Below are 22,099 nucleotides of genomic sequence, written 5' to 3'. Positions count from 1 at the left end.
TTAACTTACTACAATGCCAGAATAGGAATATTGGTGATTTTCACAACCTTGGAGTGGATTCTGGAGTTATCACAGATAACTTGACTTTTCTGGAAAAATCCAGCAATCAAAATTTCATCCATTTTCTGAGTAAAGCATAAAGTTCAGGTTTCCATCAATTGGGGAAAAAAGCATTGATTTTTTTGGCCATTCTTTTTTTTTATTGAAAATTTTTATTTAATTAATTTAGAATATTTTTCCATGGTTACATGATTCATGCCCCCCTCCCCCCCCCCCCCAACTTGCAATTCCATCGGGTTTTATACGTATCCTTGATCAAGACCTATTTTCATATTCTTGATATTTGCACTAGGGTGATCTTTTAGACTCAGTCTAAACTTTAGAGTCTACATCCCCAATCATATCCCCATCAACCAATGTGATCAAGCAGTTGTTTTTCTTCTGCGTTTCTGTTCCCACAGTTCTTCCTCTGAATGTGGATAGTGTTCTTTCTCATAGATCCCTCCAAGTTGTTCAGGATCAATGCATTACCACTAATGGAGGAGTCTATTACATTAGATTGCACCACAGTGTATCAGTCTCTGTGTACAATGTTCTCCTGGTTCTGTTCCTCTCACTCTGCATCCATTCCTAGAGGTTGTTCCAGTTCACATGGAATTTCTCCACTTTATTATTTCTTTGAGCACAATAGTATTCCATCATCAGCATATACGACAATTTGTTCAGCCGTCCCCCAATTGGAGGGCATCCCCTCATTTTCCAACTTTTTGCCTCCATAAGGAGCACAGCTATGAATATTTTGGTACAAGTCTTTGTACTTTGTACTTTGGGGTACAAACCCAGCAGTGCTATGGCTGGTCCAAAGGCCAGACAGACTTTTAGTTCCCTTTGGGCATAGTTCCAAATTGCCCTCCAGAATGGTTGGATCAATTCACAACTCCACCAGCAATGAATTAATGTCCCTACTTTGCCACATCCCCTCCAGCATTCATTACTTTCCATAGCTGTCATGTTAGCCAATCTGCTAGGTGTGAGGTGATACCTCAGAGTTGTTTTGATTTGCATCTCTCTGATTATAAGAATAAGAGATTTAGAACAATTTTTCATGTGCCTATTAATAGTTTTGAGTTCTTTATCTGAAAATTGCCTATTTATGTCCCTTGCCCATTTATCAATTGGAGAATGACTTTGATTTTTTGTACAATTGATTTAGCTCCTTATAAATTTGAGTAATTAGACCTTTGTCAGAGATTGTAACATAGTTCTTAATGATAGAATCAAGCAACTTTACTTCCATACCAAAACTTTTCCCAAAATAATCCCGTTTACCTGGGATGCTCTTCTATATGGCATAGGCTTCAGGGAAATGCTCAAATGGGCTTTCTTGTACTGTTCATCATATCCCTTTTGATCCTTTTCAATGACTGGAGAGCTTTCTGTCTGTATGGAAAACTCAACCATTACTCCGGTTGCTGGTGTTGAGATCTGAGTAAAAAACAAGACCATGTTCTTAGTTGTGTTCACTGATTGGTACAGGCTTGGTGCCCATCTTTTGCATCAGCACCTTAATATCAGTGTTTTGTGTGGGGTTATTCTTCTTACTAGGTATTGATCTTTATAGCTGCAAGCATTTTTATTTTGCTCTTAAAAAATGTTATTGCTCTTTTTATCTCTTTCTTTTTCAAATATATTCCTCCCTCTTCTCTCTAGAAAAGAATTGTTTCCTTCCAATAAAGAATTAAAAAGAGCAAAAAAAAGCATTTCACTGCAATTAATCAACCTATCACCTGCATCTGACTTGATATGCATTGTTCTATCCCCATGGTCTTACCTCTTTAAAGGAGGATTTTATGGGTCATGCTTGGACATTATAATTACACAATGTTCACTTACATGAGTTTTTTAATTTACCTTTTGCCATTATGTATATGTGTGCGTATGTCTCTCTATTTATATATACATACATATATACATATATTAGTTTTGCTTACCCTTCTTCACATCAGTTCATATAAATCATTTTCTTATTCTCTATTTCTCTTATAATGTGATAAAAATAATAGTCTTTAAAATCTATGTATTACAATTTGTTTAGGGGGCAGTTAGATGGATAATACTCAGTGTGGAACCAAGAAGACTCATTTTCCTGATTTTGAATTGGTCTTCATATCGTAGTTTTTTGACCCTGGGCAAGTCATTTAACCCTGCTTGCCTCAGTTCCTCATCTGTAAAATGATCTGGAAAAGGCAATGGCAAACTGCTCCAGTACCTTTACCAAGAAAACCCCAAACATGGTCATGAATTGTTAGACACAACTGAAACAATTGAACAACAAGAACTTTCTGCAACTGCCTTTAACTTTGACTCTCCTATCTTTTCTTACCTTTGCTAATTTTATTACCACATGAATTTTTCAAAAGAGGAAGGGTAGCATAGTACATAAAAGGCTGATTTTATTGTAAAGAAGACCTGGGTTCAGTTTCTGGTTCTGACATAGAAGACCATGAGTCTTTTCTAATTTTTCAATGCCCCAGGCAACTCTTAAGATTACAAGTTACAGATTAATGAATGGAATTTCTACACTGAAAGTTCCTTGTACTGATCATTGGTGTGAATGCTTCTTCTTCCTCAACATGCTCGGGGGATGAGATGGAGGTGTGCGGCATAATGTTTTTAAAAGGAGAATTTGGGTACAAAACCATCTTACTAATTTTTGGCATTTGGAAGAATTTGATGGGGTTTGGACTAGATCATTCTAATAGTCTATGACTCTATAAGTCCTATTCCTAAATTTTTTTTTTATTCCACTTGAACATTAAGGGCTCATTCTGTGCAAAACCCCATAGTAATAGTTCTAGGAATATTTAAAAGATATACAAGCTGCCACCTACTTAAGGGCACATGGATATCTTTTTCTTTACTTTTCTATGCTGATAAAACTAATCTTGATAGTGAGAAAACAAGAGTATCAAAATGAACTAGTACTGTAGAACTGTCTGGGAAGAGAAGGCAAATGACAGCCATTGTATGCCACATTAGCCTAATTTTTAACTCTTCATTAATGAGGTCAGAATTATTGCTTGTTGAATGAATGAGAATTGCTATAATCTTTTAATAAAACTTGACTTCAGTTTTATAATTTGTAGCATTCATACTCATATATTAATCCATGATACTCCTATGAAGAGTTTTCACACAGAGTTTATAATTTTTATTCTACTTCTGAAAATTTAAAGAGAAAATATATTGAGCCATTTCCCCCCAAATGTAACATTCTATAAAGTCATTAAATCAGCATTCAGGACTAGTATGTATATTTATACTATACCCCTAAAATTCAGAACTAGGAAGAAATTTTTAGATAATATCAATGAGATTTTTTTCTAATATTTTGAATAGGTTATTCTCTAAAAAGTATAATTTGATATACATGTCAAGTTGATTATAACTAATGATTTTGTAGCTTGAGATAGTAGTAGTAATATAGTCAAATATAAAATTTTTATGTTAATAGAGGAAAGAGAAGGCATTTATAGTACAAAACAGTAAGTTCTTTTATGATCATTTTTAATTTATTTAAACCTAAACTCTCAAAACACATATAGGTAAGCACACTCACTGTCACTCATTTTTTTCTGATATTACACTCTGAGCTTTGCTATGAATGCTGTTTTTAACCTTAGACTTGCTTTCATCACAAGTGTGAAGGATATTATAGGACTGTTAGCAAACCTAAGGCATGTTTGCCATAAGGGGTTACTTCTCTCCCCCTCTTCATGTGCACCTGAGGACATTTCTCACATTTCACACCCTTCTGTCCAGCAGCCCAGTGGGAGTGCTTCCTCCCTCCCCTGCTTGGGGTAAGGTTGGGGCCAAGGGGACAAGGTGTGTGTGTGGGAGGGGCATGGCACTCGGTCTCTAAAAGGCTCACCATCACTGCTATAGGAAATCCTAGTTATGGATATTTGGAAGTTGTTTGCAATGATTCTTGGAAGCTAGTGAAACTAGGTGCAATAGAACATTGTTTATCATTTATTTTATTGTTTGAAAGAAAGCATTTCTTGCTTTTCATACCAGTTGTTTTTCTTGTGCAGGAAATTATTGGTGCAGCCCTTTCTGCACCTTTAACATCCTTCAAGGTGATCTATACTCTTCCTATGCTGACCATTAAGGAGGACAAAGGTAAAAAAAAAAGTACTGATTGTTTAGTACTTTGTAACATATGTTCTGGTTATGATAATTTGCTATTAGCTAATTCTTTGTTGTTTTTTTTTTCATAAGGCACTGGTGTTGTCACAAGTGTTCCCTCTGATTCTCCAGATGATATAGCTGCTTTCAGAGACTTGAAGAAAAAACAGGTCAGTGCCTTGCTCTTCTGCTGAAGTTAAGGCTTATATTTCATTTTTAGTATCTCATTATATAGAGGCTAGTAAATGATCATCAAGAGGACTAATGAATAGTTCAAGTTCAAGCTGCCATTTATTATTTATATTCAAATGGAATGCTACCCAAAATGCTTTTTTCTTTTTATAAACAAGTTTTATCACTGCTCTTTGTTTTTGATGTTCTATAATTTCTAGTTATACACTAGCTCCTACCACTGAAACCAACTTTCTTTGTAACAAAGAAAAAACAGTTAAGCAAAAACAACTGATACATTAATCCAGTCTGAAAATATATTTGACATATCCCTGGAGGCAGAGTTAAGACGACAGAATGAGAGATTTCAATTTTTTGACTTAGCTCCTTCACTTCCTCCCCTACAACATCCAATAAAGAGTGCTAGACTGACTTCTGATTGGGAAAACCCAGGAGAAAGCATTGGACACTTTAGTTCCCTGACTTTACTGAAGAAAAAAATGATGTGCATTATTAGCTGTTCTCTTGGGCCAATATTAGCTATGGCAGTTACTTAATTTAGCTCCTTTTTAGTATTCTTTCCATTTGTCATTATTTTCATAGTATATGTGCTTCTGAAAATTGATTTCCTAAAACTTTGTTTTTATCTTTAGCATTGTGTTTATCTTCAGGTAGAATATCGACCACCTTTCTAAAAATGTAATGTTAATCTTGAGAGTTTTCGTAGTAAATTCTTTTTTTGGGAAGAGGGAAGCAGGGTGGGTCATCATAATATACTGTGTATTGACTATACCTAGGTAGAGAATTCAGTGTTGTTTTAAGAAAAGCTTTGCTTAAATTTATTTATCCTCTAGGTTTTTTGGGTCCCTTTTGAGTTTTTCTTTTCTTTTTTCTTTGCTTTCCTTAGGAGATAGGGAACTATTAAAATATCCTCCTTGGGGGTAGTTAGATGGCTCAGTAAATTGAGAGCTAGGCCTACCTATGGGAGGTCCTAGATACAATATGACCTCAAACACTTTTTGTGTGAACTATCACTTAACCCCCATTGCTTAGCCCTTACTGCTTTTCTGCCTTGGAATCAATACCTACTATTGAGTCTAAGATTGGAGGTAAGGGTTTTAAAAAATATCCTTGAAATTGGTCTTTGGTTTTCCAACTCATCCAACATATACTTGTTAAAGTGATTTTCTTAAAGATCAGGTCTGACTATCTCCACTCTACATAATAAACTCCAGTAGTTTCTTGTTGCCTCTAGGATCAGATATAAAATCCTCTATTGGGAATTCATAGGACCTTCACAGCCTGACTGTTGTAGCTTTCTCATGCTTTACTCCTCTCCATATACTCAACAGTCCAGCTACATTGCCCTGTTTGTTATCCTTCCTAACACCCCATTCTCTGTTTCCATGCCTTGTACTGGCTGTGTGCCTGGCATGCTTCTTCTCCTTACTTCTGCCCATAGGGATCACTGGCTTCCTTCAAGACTGAGCTCAAGTGCCTCCTTTTGCAGAAGGCCTTTCCTAGTCTCTGTAGTTGACATTGCCAGATTTCTACTTTATATGTATTTTGTTTATATACGTATTTGAGAAAAATTTTTTTAGGGGCTCCATGAAGTCAAAACTTTTCATAATAGTTATAAGGCATTTTAATATTTAATAGTGTAAATATTAGTAGATATAGCCCACATAAACAAAAGCTCTTGAGGGGGTGGGAGGTAGTCCTTAGAAATTTTTAAGATCATAAAAGAATTCTGAGACCAGAGTTTGAGAATCATTGCTTTCTTTGTACATATTGTTTTCCCCTTTAGAATAGAAGCTCCTTAAGAGTAGTTTTTCTTTGTATCTACCAGGGCTTAGCACAGTGCTCAGCACACATCTGATAAGTGCTTAATCCTTTTTGTAATTAGGAAATTGTGAGCAAAAAAAAAAAGTAAAAAATTTTCAGTTTGAGTTTTTCCAATTAAGTTCATTGAACAAAATGTAAAATTTAGTGTGGCATAGATTATGTTTTTTTTTTAACTTTCAAAAAAAATTTTTTTTTAGGCATTAAGAGCAAAGTATGGAATCAAAGATGAAATGGTCATGCCTTTTGAGCCGGTGAGTATGTAAATGTAGACTAGTCAAGTCTTGTAGGTCTTAGACAAGAAACTCAAAATATTTTCTTTGGCCCTAAAAGTCAGTGATGGGGTTGTGGGGAGTGGGGGTGGGGGTGGCAGACAAGGGAGTAGTAGCTAAAAGGAAGAGAAGAGAATTTAATAGGTTCCTGTAGCTTTAGTAGTGCTGCAGAATGGGGGGAAAGATAATGTTCCAAGTTAAGAATTTCTTATTATTGATTGGTTTTTAGAACTTAGGATCTATAATTCTGAAACAATAGTTTTTTGCCTTTTATAATCCTTTCTTGACAGAATAGCCAACTTCCTAAATTAAAAGGCCAAAATTATGCCATATCACTCATTAATGCTTTAAGAAAAATAAGCACATTGTACTTCCATTTTGTATTTTTTTGTGATTATTTATAGACTGGTGATTGTACATGCAAGAATTTAATTTTCTACAGCTAAATTTGAAGAAAATTAAAAATCTTTTTATTTGTTACAAACCAAAACAAAACCAGATGTTCTTTTGCTAAAGATTGGGGGAGCAGCAGGGGCATGTGGAGCTCTGATGGTGGTTGTGATGGGAAAGAAGACAAAATGACTTCTGGGGTTGCCATCTATTTTTGTAGTAGCAAAGATAATATCAAATGACTTCATTTTACTGAGTAAGAGTCAAAAGGATTGTGCCCCACATGCTGTTTCTATGTTCATACTTTTATTTTTTTAAACCCATACCTTCTTAGAATCAATACTAAGTATTTATTAAGTATAAGGGCTAGACAGTTTGGGTTAAATTATTTGCCCAGGGTCACATAGTTAGGAAATATCTGAGGTCAAATTTGAAGTCAGGATTTTCATGCCTGACTTGTTATTATCCACTGAGAGCCACCAAGCCGTCCCAGGTGTTTAGACATTTTGAATAAATTCTGTTTTCTCCAGGTGCCAATCATTGAAATCCCAGGCTTTGGAAACCTTTCTGCTCCAAGCATTTGTGATGCATTAAAAATTCAGAGCCAGAATGACCGAGAGAAACTTGCAGAAGCTAAGGAACAATTATATCTGAAAGGATTTTATGATGGTGTAAGTATTAATTTCCATATTCCATGTTTAAATTTTATCCATATCTAATGGTGTTTTAATTACACTGAAAAAAAGGGAAAGGAGAAAAAAAGAACTGTGTATGAGGGAGCCCTTTTAGGATTTTGTGTTTTCTTCTTTAACAGAATTACAGAATATTATAGCTGAAAAGGACCTTAGAAATCATCTAATGCAATTCATTTTTTTTTCATATTTAGAAGTTATAGCCTTCAGGGGTGGAGTGATTTGCTCAACATCACATCACTATTAATGAGCAGAGCCAGGGTGGAAATCTTGGTTATAGGATCATGGATGTAGATCCCACCCTCCAATAACTTACATTCTGTCTGGGAAAACAGCATGTACATGTAGTGATAAGTCAATGAAAACTGATTAGTAAAGTGTGGAAGGGGCAATTGAATTGGGTCTCCAAAGTCCTGGTTAGGGCTTCTAAGGGGCAGAGGTGAGGAAGAAGGGCATTAGAAAAACAGGGACAATCTGTGTGAAGGCATGGAGATGGATGGGTACTGAAATACTGTAAATAGAATGTTCTGTAAAGGGAACAGCATGTAAATGGTTTTGGAATATCTGAAGGGGAGTCATGTGCCACAAGTCTAGAAAGGGAGACTAGAACCAGATCATGAACAGTATTTAATTTCTGATCTGTAGAGCTGCTGGAGTTTTTTGAGAAGAGAAGTTACATAATTGGACCAGTACTTAAGCATATATCCATGAGACAGTTGTGTGAAGGGGAAATAATTGAGATAGGGAGACTAATTAGGAAGAGAATGTAATAATCCGAGTGAGAGGGGTTGATGGAGGGCTGAATGAATGTAGTGGCTTTGTGAGTGAAGAGAAGAAAACTGTTGGAATAGTTAAGTTAATAAAAACATAGCCTCAAATAATGCACATTGAGCTGATCTTAGTACTTTGGTAATTTTTTTGGGTAGAGAATTTGTGGTCTGTCTGTTCTTTTACACTTTTAATACATGACTAGTCTGTCTCCTTTTCTGGTCATATATGTCCTCAATAATGTCTTTTATGCCTTTTTTTTTGCATGTCAGTATCATTATTAGTTATGACCTACTTATACTCATGAGGCAACTTTTGACCTGTGAAACAGATTAAGAAATATAATTTGTTAGTGATGAATTGAAATAAAGTGAGCCTTTTGATACATTACATGGATCATAAAATCTCAGAGTTGGAACAAAGAGACCTAAAGAAGGATAAATATTACTATAAACTAACTTTGACATTTTTCCCCTTCTTTTTAGATCATGTTGGTGGATGGATTCAAAGGGCAGAAGGTCCAAGATGTTAAGAAAACAATTCAGAAAAAGATGGTTGATAATGTAAGTGAGAAGCTATCCTGGGAAGCTTTGTCTGTCTGCATTACTTTACTTTTGTTGTGTGTAATTACTAATGAATTCTGTAGTAGACCATAAAGTCATGCTAAAGAGGTCATATTCATTTACTAGGGAGTAATTATTATCTAGTTTGGAAAATCAGTGAGCATTAGAAGCCTATGATGCTAAATGCTATTGACACTCATATTGCATTATACATTGATAACTTAAAATGGTTGCCCTTGTAGGGCATATTTGTAGATCAGTTAATACCCACCCTTCCCCAGTACTTCTTCATTTTACCTTTCTTCTTTACATTTTCTTTTTTGACTGAATTACACTGAGAATTCTGAGTAGACAAATATGTATAGGTTATAGCAATGAATTTTATTTAAAAATTTAAAAACCCTGCCCTGACCAAATCAGTCTGTGGGCAGAATACTTAGGTAAGAATTTTACTTGGTGGGAAAGCATGTGACCAAGTCTCTAATGGACATTCCTTTTCACAGATGTAGCTTTTGGAAAATAGACTCTAGCCATGTTCTAATCTTTGAGCAGCTGTTAGAGAGGTTTTTATTTAGCTTGCTATAAGCTTCTCCAGTGGTAGGTCCATGCATTTAATCTCGTTTTCTTTTTACTCTTCTTTGGGGAGGATCAACTGATGAGATCCCTTTGCTTTGAGTGCTTTTTGGGTTTAAAACCTGGATAAGAAATGTATGTGTGCATCACAGCTATAATAGGAAGCATAATCTTCCAATCCAGGGGATTGGTGAAAATAATTCTTGCTTCATTCTGAGCTAACAAAATTCTTAGGAATAGGGGAAGAAAGGAAGAGAACAAATGGTCCATAACATACCTGCTTTTAGATCTTTGCTTGTTCTTGAGCCTAATGCTTGATATAGAAGACCAGGTGATAACCCCTTTCTGGAAAGAAGATTGGTAGAGTATATAATGGGAATCATAATGAAAATGATGGAACAGTTTTTGCTTGTTCTGAACTTTGTTCTGAGACAGAATTCTAACTTTAAAATAATAAATAGCCCATATATATTTATTGGTTTGAGTTATCTTTTCTGATAGGGGGAAGCACTTATTTACATGGAGCCAGAGAAACAAGTGATTTCTAGATCTGCTGATGAATGTGTTGTGGCTTTGTGTGATCAGTGGTGAGTTCTCTTTATAAGGATGAAGAAAGATCCTTTGGTCACTGAGATATGATCTCTTTGATTCAATTCCTCGAAATTTTTTTATCCACTTGCAGGTATTTGGATTATGGTGAGGAAAGCTGGAAAAATCAGACCTCCCAGTGCTTGCAAGATTTAGAGACGTAAGTTCTTAAAGAAAATAGATAAAGATGGTAAAAGGAGTACAGAAGAGGGATAGAGGGAGGAAGGATTCAAAGGTGAAGAGAAACAATCTCCTGATTTGCTTTACTTAGCTTCTGTGATGAGACCAGGAGGAATTTTGAAGCTACTTTAGGATGGCTGCAGGAACACGCTTGCTCAAGAACCTATGGTTTAGGTAGGTATCTTAACCAACTAATGTTTTTGACCTTTTGACAAGGACGCAAATGTTAGAAATCACTTATTTGTTTTGCCACCTAATAATATGCTGGGGGGCCATCAGTCCACAATGCCTTGACAGAGTCACGTGTGGTAGCTGGGGAGACCACAGAGTGGTCCTTGGCAAGATGTGACTGCCCACTCTATCCCTCTTGCATGACTTCTTTCATCAATGCCCCTTACCTATGAATTGAAATGATTATTATTCCCCCTAGTCTCAAAAGAAATGATGCAAGAGCAAAACACATGTACCCTTATTCCCCAAAACATCACCAAAATATCAGACCCTCAAACCCAATCCCAAAAGACTATCGTGGGTTAACTTTTATTTAGTTGCATAATTCCCATGAAACCGCAGCTACAGGCCAAGCCCAAAACTTTCTCATGAAGTCAGCACACAAATCAATCATAGAGCCCCATACAATATGTACAGGTACAGTACAGGTACACTAAGCTTCAATATGCCTCAGTGACTCAATTACACAAATCAGTAACTCAAACTCTCTAGTAAGCCACCTGTGATGAAATCATTTATCTTGTGTGCAACCTTTATTCTGTCTGTAATCACAATACGAAAATATAGAATGTTAATCAAGTGATTTGTTAAAAGTTAATGTATCACTTTTCCAATTATCTCTCTTTAATTTTGTATACCTGCATACCAAGATATGGATATAAAAATAAATCCCAAGCCTGGGAATGTCGGAGCAGCTTGGAGATGCAAAGCAGTCCCATGGCTGTAATGATTAAGTTGTCTTCCATTTGTTATTTATTTTATGTTATTTATTTTGACTGATAAATTCCACCACATTCGCCACAGGGAACCCTGGAGTCGCTAGTGGGGCTGAACCCTGACTGTGGCAATAATATGCTTTCCTAAACTGGAAATGATGGGTTAGAGGAAGCTGGGGTAAATAGTGATGGTATTTAGTAACAGCAAATGATCCTCCTGTTTAACCCCCTAGATTGTAGATTAGATTTTATGAACTAACTTTCATATGGAAAGAGACTCCAAAACACTTTATAACTTTGTTTTTCTCACTTGGAAATTCCCTTTTTAGAAATTTATTGAAGATGCTTCTTTAAATAAGTAGATTACTAAATGCCATAGTCCTTTTTTGGTTTTGCATTTCCCTAGATTACTTGGTTACTTACTTTTGGATTGTTTTCTCTCTTTTGCTCCTCTTGTAGGTACTCGCTTGCCTTGGGATGAACAGTGGCTGATTGAATCACTCTCTGATTCCACTATTTATATGGCATTTTACACAGTTGCCCACTTGCTGCAAGGGGGGAATTTGAGTGGACAGGCAGAATCTCCATTAGGCATCAGGTTAGTTAGCTACTCCTTGGTCACCTGGGAAAGGGGAATATTTTGTATGTGTGTGTGTGTGTGTGTGTGTAATTTTTAATAGTCAAAGCTGTGAAATGTTATTTTTGTTTGTTTTGAGATTGGGTTCCACTGTCTTGCTCAGGTGAGATTATGCATGGGGTCTGATAGTCATGGAAAGTTTGACTTACTCTATTTTCAACCTGAGCTGGTTTGCCTCTCCTTAGGCAGCATGATGGTTCTTGCTTTGGGGTGCTCACTGTCAGACTTATTGAGGACACTCGATCTTCATTAGCCCTTTGTCAGCTCAGAACTTCCAAGAGCAGCTGATCCACTAGCCTCAACCTCCTTTGTTAGCAGAGATTACAAGTGTGTGCTACTGTCACTGGCAAAATTTTTATTGGATTGATATAGAAATATTATTGTATAAAACCAGTTGCTTAAAGAAACGAAATAAAGCCACTTACATTTGGACCAGAGTGGCAACATGGTAAAGTGACTAAATAAATCTGGTTTTAGACTTCGGAAGACCTAGGTTGAAGTACTAACTTTGATATGCTAATTCTGTGACCCTGGCAAGTCATTTGACCTCATGAGTTCCCCAGTTAACTTCCTTGGTTGTGAGTTGTAGAGGAGATGCTGACCTGCTTTATTGGATAAGTTCCTTTATGTCAATGAAATCACAGATCTGTGGTTTCCTCCCCAGACCTTGCCCCTCCCCTCCTCCCCCCCCAATCTCTGGGTCATGAAGTTCATTTAACAGTTTGGAATTTTTTTCATTATTGGAATGAGGAAAAAAGAAAAAATAGTCTTATTTACTTTTCGGGGGAACTTAAGCAATATTATAGGGGACATTTCTCACATTTTTTAAATCTACTCTGAAAGAGACTTCTTTTTCATGTTTCAGTTGAATCATTTCCCTGAAATTGTACTCTATATTGTAAGAGTTAAATTTAATGGTTGAACTTAATTATATGAAATAGCATGGTTGCCAAAATTATTATATCTCAAGTCAGCAGTTTATTTACCAAAATAGAGGGGAAACAATAAAGTAGAGAAATGTGAAAGAGGTTAGAGAAAATACCTATACTAGCCCTCAGCCAGGAGGGCCAGTGGTGAGTAGAAACTAGTCTCTTCGGAAACTAGGAAAGGAGTCAGCTCTTTTCACTCACCCACAAAGAAGTCCAGGAGTCTGAACCAAGTTGAAGCCAAGATCCAAGCTGAAGTCTCCAGTGAAGTTCCCTCAAAGACTTATCTTCAGAAGACAATCCCCACAAGGCTATCTCTACCAGACTGCCTCTGCAAGACCAGCCTTCAGCCAAAGGATTCCATGGCTTTTATGGTGACTTCTTGTCCAGTCCCCTCTTCACAGGGTTTCCAATTTGTTTCCAAATTGTCTAGCACTGCTGACAGAGCAGTGTCTCTGAGAGATCCACTTCTTGCCCTCTCGAGGTGTAAATTCTTATCAAAAGGATTCACAGATTCCTGGTTGATTGAGTTTCTGAGGGTGTGAATTCTCATTTCCTGGCTGATTGAGTTGAAAGGGTAGAGAGCTCTTCCACCTAGTGCTGAGTAGGGTGTTCAAGCTTTTGTTGTTTCACTTCAAAAGTAGACAAAGGAGAGTTAATCCTGTCTTCACTATCTGGTGAGGTACTAAATAGGGGTACTTAAGTTATTGTTAACCAAGTGTTAACTCAAAATAGACAAAGGGAATAAAGGATTCCCTTTCACAAGTGTAAACTCAGAATAGACAAAGAGAACAAAGAATTCCTTTTTTTACCATATACTTTCGCAATGTTTTTCTTTCATAATCTTTTGCTTAAGAATTCATTTCCTTAGTTGCCTGAAAAGTTCCAGGATGCCTCTTACCAAGGTATAATTGTTGTTCTATAGAGCACAAGAGCTGACCAAGGAAGTTTGGGATTATATTTTCTTCAAGAAGGCTCCATTCCCTAAAACCCAGATCCCAAAGGAAAAATTAGATAAGTTAAAGGAAGAGTTTGAGTATTGGTATCCAGTGGATCTTCGAGTGTCTGGCAAGGATCTTGTTCCAAATCATCTTTCATACTATCTCTATAATCATGTGGCGATGTGGCCAGAACAGAGGTAAGTGCTATAAAGCTGGTGAATGGCAGCAAGGGAAATTCCATAAAGTTAGTCAATAATAGTAATTTGGGATTTTTGATGATGAGCACTGGGTGGCTTTACCCTTGTTTAGTAAGCTTATTTTGGAACTTGTTCTCATGTCAATAATGACTTTGTTCCATGTTTTAAGAATTCTGGTTGAAAGTTGAATCTGTGGCCTGTCTAGGGCATAGATTTACCTCGGTTTTTGTTTGCAATATCCATGTTTGGCCCTGTACTACCCTTAAATTCTTTGGAACATGAAAGAATTATACTCTTTAAGATGGAGAAATATAGTTTCTCTCTCTCTCTCTCTCTCTTTTTCTTTTTTTGAGAAATATGTTTAGTAATAATGAGTACTTTCCATGGCGAGACTATACTTTTCTTAGTGCTACAAGATCTTAGTTTCTTATCAGTGTTATATGATGGATGAGGATACACATTGAGGAACAGTAGGTTTACTTGAAACTTTTTTGGAAATTTAGGACTTTTGGTTGTAATTACCCAAGTTGTATTTTGCGGCCAGGAGAATAGAGTTCACACTCCAACTAATGAAAGATGCCCTGAGAATCTTAATATGATCATAAATAGTCAGAATCATTGTTTTACATTTCTCTCTGAAGATTGAGTCTCCTAACAAAGATGATTTAGAGGGAAAAGTTGAGAGTTCAGCTATAAATCATTGTGATGTCCTAAAGTAAAAAATTCACTTGTGTTGTGGTATAAATCCCTGAGCAGTGATATCTTTTTCCCTTGCATTAAAAATTCTCAGAATGATATTTTGATAATTCAATTTTTGCAGCGTTTACATATTTTAAATATAGGGCTCTGGTAAAGCAGCCATTATTATAGGAAAATGTCTTTACTATTACTGTTAGCAGTAATGGTTATAGTTAACATTTATGTAGTACTTTAAGGTTTGCAAAACATTTTATAGTATATTTTTTCATTAAATATATTTATTCTCTATAACTCTGTTAATACCCTGTAGGTATTACATTAGAGTTTTAACAGTGAGCCAAATTATTGTTATAGTTTTTATCTGAATGATTGTTAGTCTTAAAAGTGCATATTTAAGAAACCTGTTTTCATATTTTACATCAAGCTGCTCATATATCGAAATCTACAATGAATGTCACTTTCAGGGTAGGTCACAATTATGCCAGTTATTGACTTGGCCTTTTGGTTACTTATTTGACTTTGCTAATTATAAAATCCAAAGGTATTATTAGTATTACAAGGGATAATGGAATGTTGATCATTAGCACTAGAAGGAACTTTAGTGGTCATTTGGTCTAATCTCTTGTTTTATAGTTTAAGAAACTGAGGCATAGAGCAGTGATTTATCAAAAAGTCACACAACTAGAACTAGAACCTATATCTTAGAGATATAATTAGTAAATGGTAGGCCCAAGACAAAAACACTGTTCTTTGTCTACCCAATTCTTAATGGTTCTACATTTATGTGGAAAGGGAATCCTCCTTGCTGCAGTTCTCAGCTAGTCAAAATAAAAAGTTCCCTTGTGAGTTCATGTCTTTTGAAAAAATTAGTTATCTTAGTTCAAGAATAAAAGGCCAATAATGTAAATTTTTAAGACAAATAGGAATAATTGTGTAGAATTCAAAAGAATATGATATTCTGGGTTTCTTTCTCTAATTCTATTTTCTGAATCGTGTTAAAATTATTTTAAAGAAATTAGATAGCTGATAGGTACTTTTCACTTCAGTGTTTGAGGTCCTCATTTTCTTAAGATTTCAAATTTAGAAAGTCAAAACCATTATCTTTTTAAAAAAAATAACAAGAAGTTAACAATGTTCCTTAAATGCAGTGACAAATGGCCAGGAGCTGTGAGAGCAAATGGACATCTCCTCCTGAATTCTGAGAAGGTAAAGAGTCTATGAAATTCCTGATTTAAGATGTTAGGGTCAACTTGCTTTTTATTTTAGATTATGCGTTTGTTTTGTGCTTTATAAAAGTGTGTCTTTTAGTTTCAAGTAGCCTGAATTATTAAATATTAAATTTAAAAATATTTTCATTAAAATTTATTAAAATGTTTTATTAATTATATCACAAGGCTGAAATATAGATTAAAATAGCTTTAAAAATGTGTTAGAGGAGGGGCAGCTGGGTGCTCAGTGGATTGAGAGTCAGCCCTAGAGACGGGAGGTCCTAGGTTCAAATATGACCTCAGACACTTCCTAGCTGTGTGACCCTGGGCAAGTCACTTGACCCCCATTGCCTAGCCCTTACCACTCTTCTGCCTTGGAGCCAATACACAGTATTGGCTCCAAGACAGAAGGTAAGGGTTTTTAAAAAAAAATGTGTTAGTGGGGTAGAGAGTAGGTATTTAAGGAGAAATATGGAGACTGTTTACTCACGTAATTGTTATTATTGAACAAAGAAAAGTGATCCAAACTGTGCTTAATAGAAACCTCTAAGATCTTAGTTTTTGTGTGTCTAAAAAAAACCTTTTAACGTCAGAAAGAAATATAGTGCCCTTAATTTTTTGTTAGGACAGACTTGCCATTAAATTTGTTTAAGGAAATTAAAACACAAATTGGAACTATTTACAGATAAAATTTTATATATGAAAAAAATACTATTTTCCCTTCCTAGTCATGGACAGGCAGTCTTTAAAACTTGAGTACAAGTCTCACTGCTGACACCTACTGGCAAAACAACCCAAGGCAAGTCTCTTAACCTCTTCTTGTCTCAGATAATAGGATTTTATGTTACACAAGTTGCTTACCAGCATTGGTTGGAGTTAGTTTCCTCACTGGAAGTTCCCAACCTTAATGAAATCTAGACTTAAAAAAAAAAAGGATAGTGGACCTTGGTTCAAATTCTGGCTGTACTATTGATCATCTTTGTAACTTGTTAGGGTTGAGATTTGAATTTTTGATACCTATTTCTTGGGCCAACATTCTTCTTTTTTTTAATCCTCAAAATTAAAAAATTCTGAACTTAAAAACCAAAATAGGTATTTCCATATACATAGTAGAACAGAAAAAAGATGATTGTCCATGAAATTTTGAATCTTTTTATGGATAATTTACTTTTATTTTTAAATATATAGTCAATTCAACTTTCAGGGCTAGGCTGCTTGTCTGGCCTTCTTTTTGTTCTTTTCTATGCATTAAAAAAAGCTTTAATAGCCTTCTTTTCATTTTCTTTCTTTTTTGAGGAGCTACCCAATCCCTTACCTCCCTTCCCTTATTGAAAAAAAATTTTAATCTTTTTAGGTTACAGATTTTAACATTGGCCATGTCAAAACATGTGTGTGTTTTTCTTCATCTTGACTTCATAACCTCTTAGGGAATTGGGGAAAATGCTTCATCATTGGCAATTTGAAATCTTTTAAATATTATTTTTTTTAGGGTTGTTTTTATTGTATAAGGTGTTCTTCTGGGTCAGTTCACTTTGCTCTGCATCATTTTAAATAAGTCTTCCCAGGTTTCGCTGAAACAATTTTTTTTTGTCCTTTTTCAGGGCTTGAAAATATTCTACTATGTATATATATACACCATAATTTGTTCAGCCATTCTCCAATTGATGGGTACCCTTTTGGTTTCCAGTTTTTTGTTACTACACAAAGAGCTGTTATCAATATTTTTGTAAAGAGGGATTCTTTTCTTCTTTATTTGATCCCTTTGCTAGAACAAAGATTTGTACAGTGTAGACACTTCTGGGGTATCACTTGCATTTCTCTTTAAGAAAAAAATTATTTTTTAAGATAGTTTTTTTATTGATATATTTTACCATAAGATATTTTCTTTCTTACCGTAAGATATTATTTTTGGACCAGTTTTAGTGCTACCTAGTATATTGACTATTTCACCAACCAATGCTTGTCTGTTCCATCTCAGATGTCTAAATCTACAGGCAACTTTCTTACCCTGACCCAAGCTATTGACAAGTTTTCAGCTGATGGTAAGAGTCTTTATTATTATTTAATAATTCTCATTCTGAATTTAATAAGTGCCAAATAAAATGAGTATTACAATAAAAAAGAGAATGTATCTTAAACTGAAGAACTGTTATATACACCTTGCTTTTCTTATTTATTACTACATATATAGTAATAAATTCAACCTTTAGTTTTCACTGCTCTCCTTCCTATCTGTGCTTCTCTCTGCCCTTCATTTTGCTTTTTTCTCTGTATGTTTAAAAAAGGTGGCAGTCTTTTTTTCTTACTATTTTTTATTGTTTCACACCTAAAATGCCCTTCGGATGATGTCGCTTACCTGGGTCCCTTACCAAGTTTTCTGTGAACTAGGAGGTTTTTTTTTCTCACTACTTTCTTTCCTACTAAAAGCTTTTGATTCAGTAGAGCATATCACACCCTATAAAATTTAAATTAATAACAATAACTCCAGGTTCTTATTTTCCATAGAGTTTTATTAATTTTTTAAAACTTTATTAATTTAAAATTTTATTCATTTACCCATTCTGAGCTTACCAATCTTTACTGTCTTCCAATTTTCCCAGCAGTTTTTGTCAAATAGTGGATTTTTGTCCCAAAAGCTGGGATCTTTGGGTTTATCATAGACTGTCTTGCTGAGGTGTACTTACCCCAAATCTATTCCACTGATCCTCCTTTCTGTCTCTTAGCCAGTACCACATTGTTTTGATGACCACTGCTTTATAGTATAGTTTGAGATCTGGTACTGCTAGGCCACCTTCCTTCATATTTTTTTTTCATTATTTCCCTTGCTATCTTGATCTTTTTTTTTTTAAACCCTTACCTTCCATCTTGGAATCAATACTGTGTATTGGTTCCAAGGCGGAAGAGTGGTAAGGGCTAGGTAATATCCTTCTTATTCCCCTCTTATTTTTCTTTAGGGTCTTTTTAAATCTACCCCCCACCCTCTCCCTCCTTTATATTACTGTGCTCCCCACCAGTTCGTTTGTTACCCTTCCTTTTCTCTGTTGGCTGTGAATCAATTATCTGCCCCAATGGGTCTGATTGTTCTTCTCTCTTTGAGTCAATTTCAATGCATGTAAGAATTAAGTATTTTCTGTCTCTGACCTCTTTACCCTTGCAGTGTATTGGTATTCTCCCCCACTCCTGCCAGGTGCTTCTTTATGGCATATAAATTTACCCCATTTTGTCTCTTCCCATTTATCTTAGTATTAGCTTTTTTTTGCCTCTAGTTTTATATATATATATATGTCTTGGCATTTCATCCTGTACAGTTTGTCACTGTTCCCTCTAAGTATAATTCTTCTAGCTACCCGGGTGTTAATTTTTAAGAGTTACCAATATCCTTTTTTCTTGTAGGGATACAAATCATTTTAACTTATTGTGACCCTTAAAATTTTATTTTTATTTTTTATTTTTTGCTTTTTCCCCTTTCTTAATTACCTTTTGGTGATTCTCTTAAGTTCTATGTTTGGGCATCAAATTTTTTGTTCAAGTCTGGTCTTTTATGAGTGCTTGGAAGTCTTCTATTTTATTAAATGAATTGTATTTTGAGTTCTTCCAAATCCTGTGTCCAATTCACTCGAATTTCTGTCTTTTTGCTTGGTGTTCCTTGATCCTTCTGTGTTCCATTTGCTCTTTGTTCATTGCCTGGCTAGAAGCTGTTGATTGTAATTTCTTTTTTCTTTTTCTGTTGTTTACTCATATTTTTTCCCTTCTTTCCCTCCCTGTAATTGCCTGTAGTCTTGCTTCTCTCATTATTTGCTGAATCTGTGGGTTTGGGCTGTTCTGTCCTGAAGGGAAGGCTTCTCTGCTCTGCTGATTTACCAGGTTAGGCTGATGGTATTAATGAGCCCTGAGGTCCAATCTTCCCTAGCTGGCTGCAGAAGCTGAAAAGGAGCTGGGCTTCTCACTTGCCTATAGTTTGTTGTAGCCTTTGCCCTTGGAGCTTAGTCAGCAAGGCTCTCAGATTAGTCTGTAGGGGAGGGGTGTTGGAGTTTGAGCTTCCCTACCCTCTGAAGGCTTCTTATCTGCTCTATTGATAAGATTGATCAAAACCTCGGGGGGGGGGGGGGGGGGGCAAGATAGAATGTCTTAGCTGTGCCTAGGCTTCCTGCTCTCCTCCAGCTGCCTCTACGCTGCTATGGTGCCTGTGTTCAATGTCCTGAGCCTGGCACAGGTGTGCCAGCAAAGTACTCCTTCCAGACTAATGCCCTTGTCTGCCCAGAAATTTTAGCCACTGCTGAAGGCTTAGCACTGTTGGTGGGGGAGGGGTCCTGAGACCTTCCTTTTTCCTTCCCCTTAAACCCGCATGTTCTAGAGTTCAGGCTTTTTTTGGGGGTGTACCTTTTAAGTTGAGTTCAGCAGGAGGGTTCCCTAGCTCTGCCCTGTTGTTAGATTTGGTTTTCAGTCCCCTTGAAGCATTGCGTTTTTGAGTTGATGAGGAAGGATTTGTGGAGGTCTGAACTTTTGTTGTCTCTAAGCTGCCATCTTGACTCTGCCTCCCTGGGTTTTATTAATAATCTCTAAATTCTGGATCTTTTGATGTAGCGTGTGGTTTCTGCAGGCATTTTTCTGGTGCCTTCTCCAAAAAGTTCACTTTCTTGATTTGGGGAGTTAGCGAGTTTCTTTTCCTGAAAACCCTTGAAGGTTCTCCAGCAAGGTGATTTCATGTATATGTCAAAATTACACAAATAACAGCTTATTTGGATATTACATGTAATATCATTATATAATTATCAAGAAGGACATAAAGCAGGGCGTTGTCTGCTCAACAGTTATTTCCTATTTATATGGAGATCTAATGCAGGCTCCATTTCGAGGAAGGGTTCATTAGACAGTTGTTCCCAGTAGAGAATACATTTTTCCTGACTGCATCAAACCCCGAATGATAAAAGATTATGATTTATCTGTTTTCATAGAGAAAAGAATGAGTGTCCATAGAATGCCTATTTTTCCAAACAGAATTGTATTTGAAAGTACAATCTATGACACTCATCTGTCAAAGTTCACGTGTGTATCTATAGATGTATGCCTATGTATATATGTGTGTATAGCTATATACAACTATGTGTATGTGTGTAAATGTATACCTGTGTGTTCTATAGCTATAATCTCTTAAAGGGACACTGCAGATGGACCATTGAGTTTTTCCCAGAATTAAATCAGAAGAGGAGCGACTACTATTATCACTTTAGGGTGATTTCAAGGTTCTTTAAATAACTTCATGCTTTTCTTTGGAACAAAAACCCATCTTTTTAATACTTTAAGCTCTTGCTGACCATATGTCCTTGGGCAGGGCACAAGTCATTTAGCCACTCAGTGTTCCAGATCACTGTCTGAGTTGCAGAGAAGGTGCCAGGCTTCATTAGGAGAGGAATTTCCTCACTGGGAGTTTCCTTCCTATGCTGATGAAGTTATAGATCCCAGGAATATTTTTATAGAAATAGGGTTTAAATTTTTTTTTTGGCTTTTTAATAACAGCCTCTGTGTTTATTTCTATAAGCAAGTTAGAGTATTGTTATGATAGGAATTTGGTGAGGAATGAACAAAAGGGAACATATAAAAAATTCAGATTTGTTGCTTGGGAAGGGGTGGAAGGAACAGGGGTTTAGGAGAAAATCTATAAGTTATCTTACAATCTAATGTCTATAAACTATCTAAAACTACCTTATTAAGTTAAGCAGTAAATTTCTCCAATAGCCAAATCTCACACAAGGAGTCCAATCAAATGGGCCAGGATCTTCAGTTGATTACTGTCCAAACAGGTCCAAAGATAAAATGGGTTTTCAATCTTCTTTACTCAAGCTGCCAGCAGCCAGATTCCAAGATTTCTCTCTTTAGTTGTTGTTAGGATAAATCCAGAAACCTCTTTTCCCAAGTCTTCAACCAAGGTCCTTTCAGGAGAGAAGTCTGTCATTTGGGTCATAGAACTTTCCCTAGATCTCCAGCCTTAGGCTCCCAAGTAACTCTTAGTCACATGCTCCTGTCAATCACTCACTCTGACATATGCACCACTTAGTTTTGTTGTAAAACTTTCTTTCTCTAGCACAGTATGAACAGTTTTATTTAATTATATTTATACAATACGTTTTCTAGAAAGAATGTATCAATTCACAGCTTCAACAGCATTTTCAATAATGTGCCCACATCCTTACATCCTCATCAGCACTAGATTTTATTGTTTTAACTATCTTTGCCAATATAAAATGCATTAGTTTTATTTTCATTTTTTGCTTGTTAAAGTTATTTATATTCCTTATTTCAAAACTTATCTTTCCATA

At 35.8% G+C, this 22,099-nt stretch overlaps 1 protein-coding gene across 1 annotated transcript in view; it reads left to right on the top strand.

Moving 5' to 3' along the window:
• The window catches only part of LARS1 (leucyl-tRNA synthetase 1), a 72,251-nt gene that overhangs the window by 25,009 nt on the left and 25,143 nt on the right, over positions 1–22,099 (top strand). Inside the window, exons 11-22 of the mRNA XM_056811439.1 lie at positions 4,095–4,182; positions 4,282–4,358; positions 6,402–6,455; positions 7,394–7,534; positions 8,809–8,886; positions 9,961–10,046; positions 10,142–10,207; positions 10,319–10,401; positions 11,634–11,772; positions 13,663–13,875; positions 15,723–15,780; positions 17,761–17,824. Coding sequence (XP_056667417.1) covers positions 4,095–4,182; positions 4,282–4,358; positions 6,402–6,455; positions 7,394–7,534; positions 8,809–8,886; positions 9,961–10,046; positions 10,142–10,207; positions 10,319–10,401; positions 11,634–11,772; positions 13,663–13,875; positions 15,723–15,780; positions 17,761–17,824 — 1,147 coding nt within the window. The remainder of the gene's footprint in view (positions 1–4,094; positions 4,183–4,281; positions 4,359–6,401; positions 6,456–7,393; positions 7,535–8,808; positions 8,887–9,960; positions 10,047–10,141; positions 10,208–10,318; positions 10,402–11,633; positions 11,773–13,662; positions 13,876–15,722; positions 15,781–17,760; positions 17,825–22,099) is intronic.

The sequence above is a fragment of the Monodelphis domestica genome, chromosome 1, assembly GCF_027887165.1.
Source record: "Monodelphis domestica isolate mMonDom1 chromosome 1, mMonDom1.pri, whole genome shotgun sequence".
NCBI lineage: Eukaryota > Metazoa > Chordata > Mammalia > Didelphimorphia > Didelphidae > Monodelphis > Monodelphis domestica.
The sequence above is the reverse complement of the archived record's forward strand: the minus strand, read 5'-3'. Positions and strand labels throughout refer to the sequence as shown.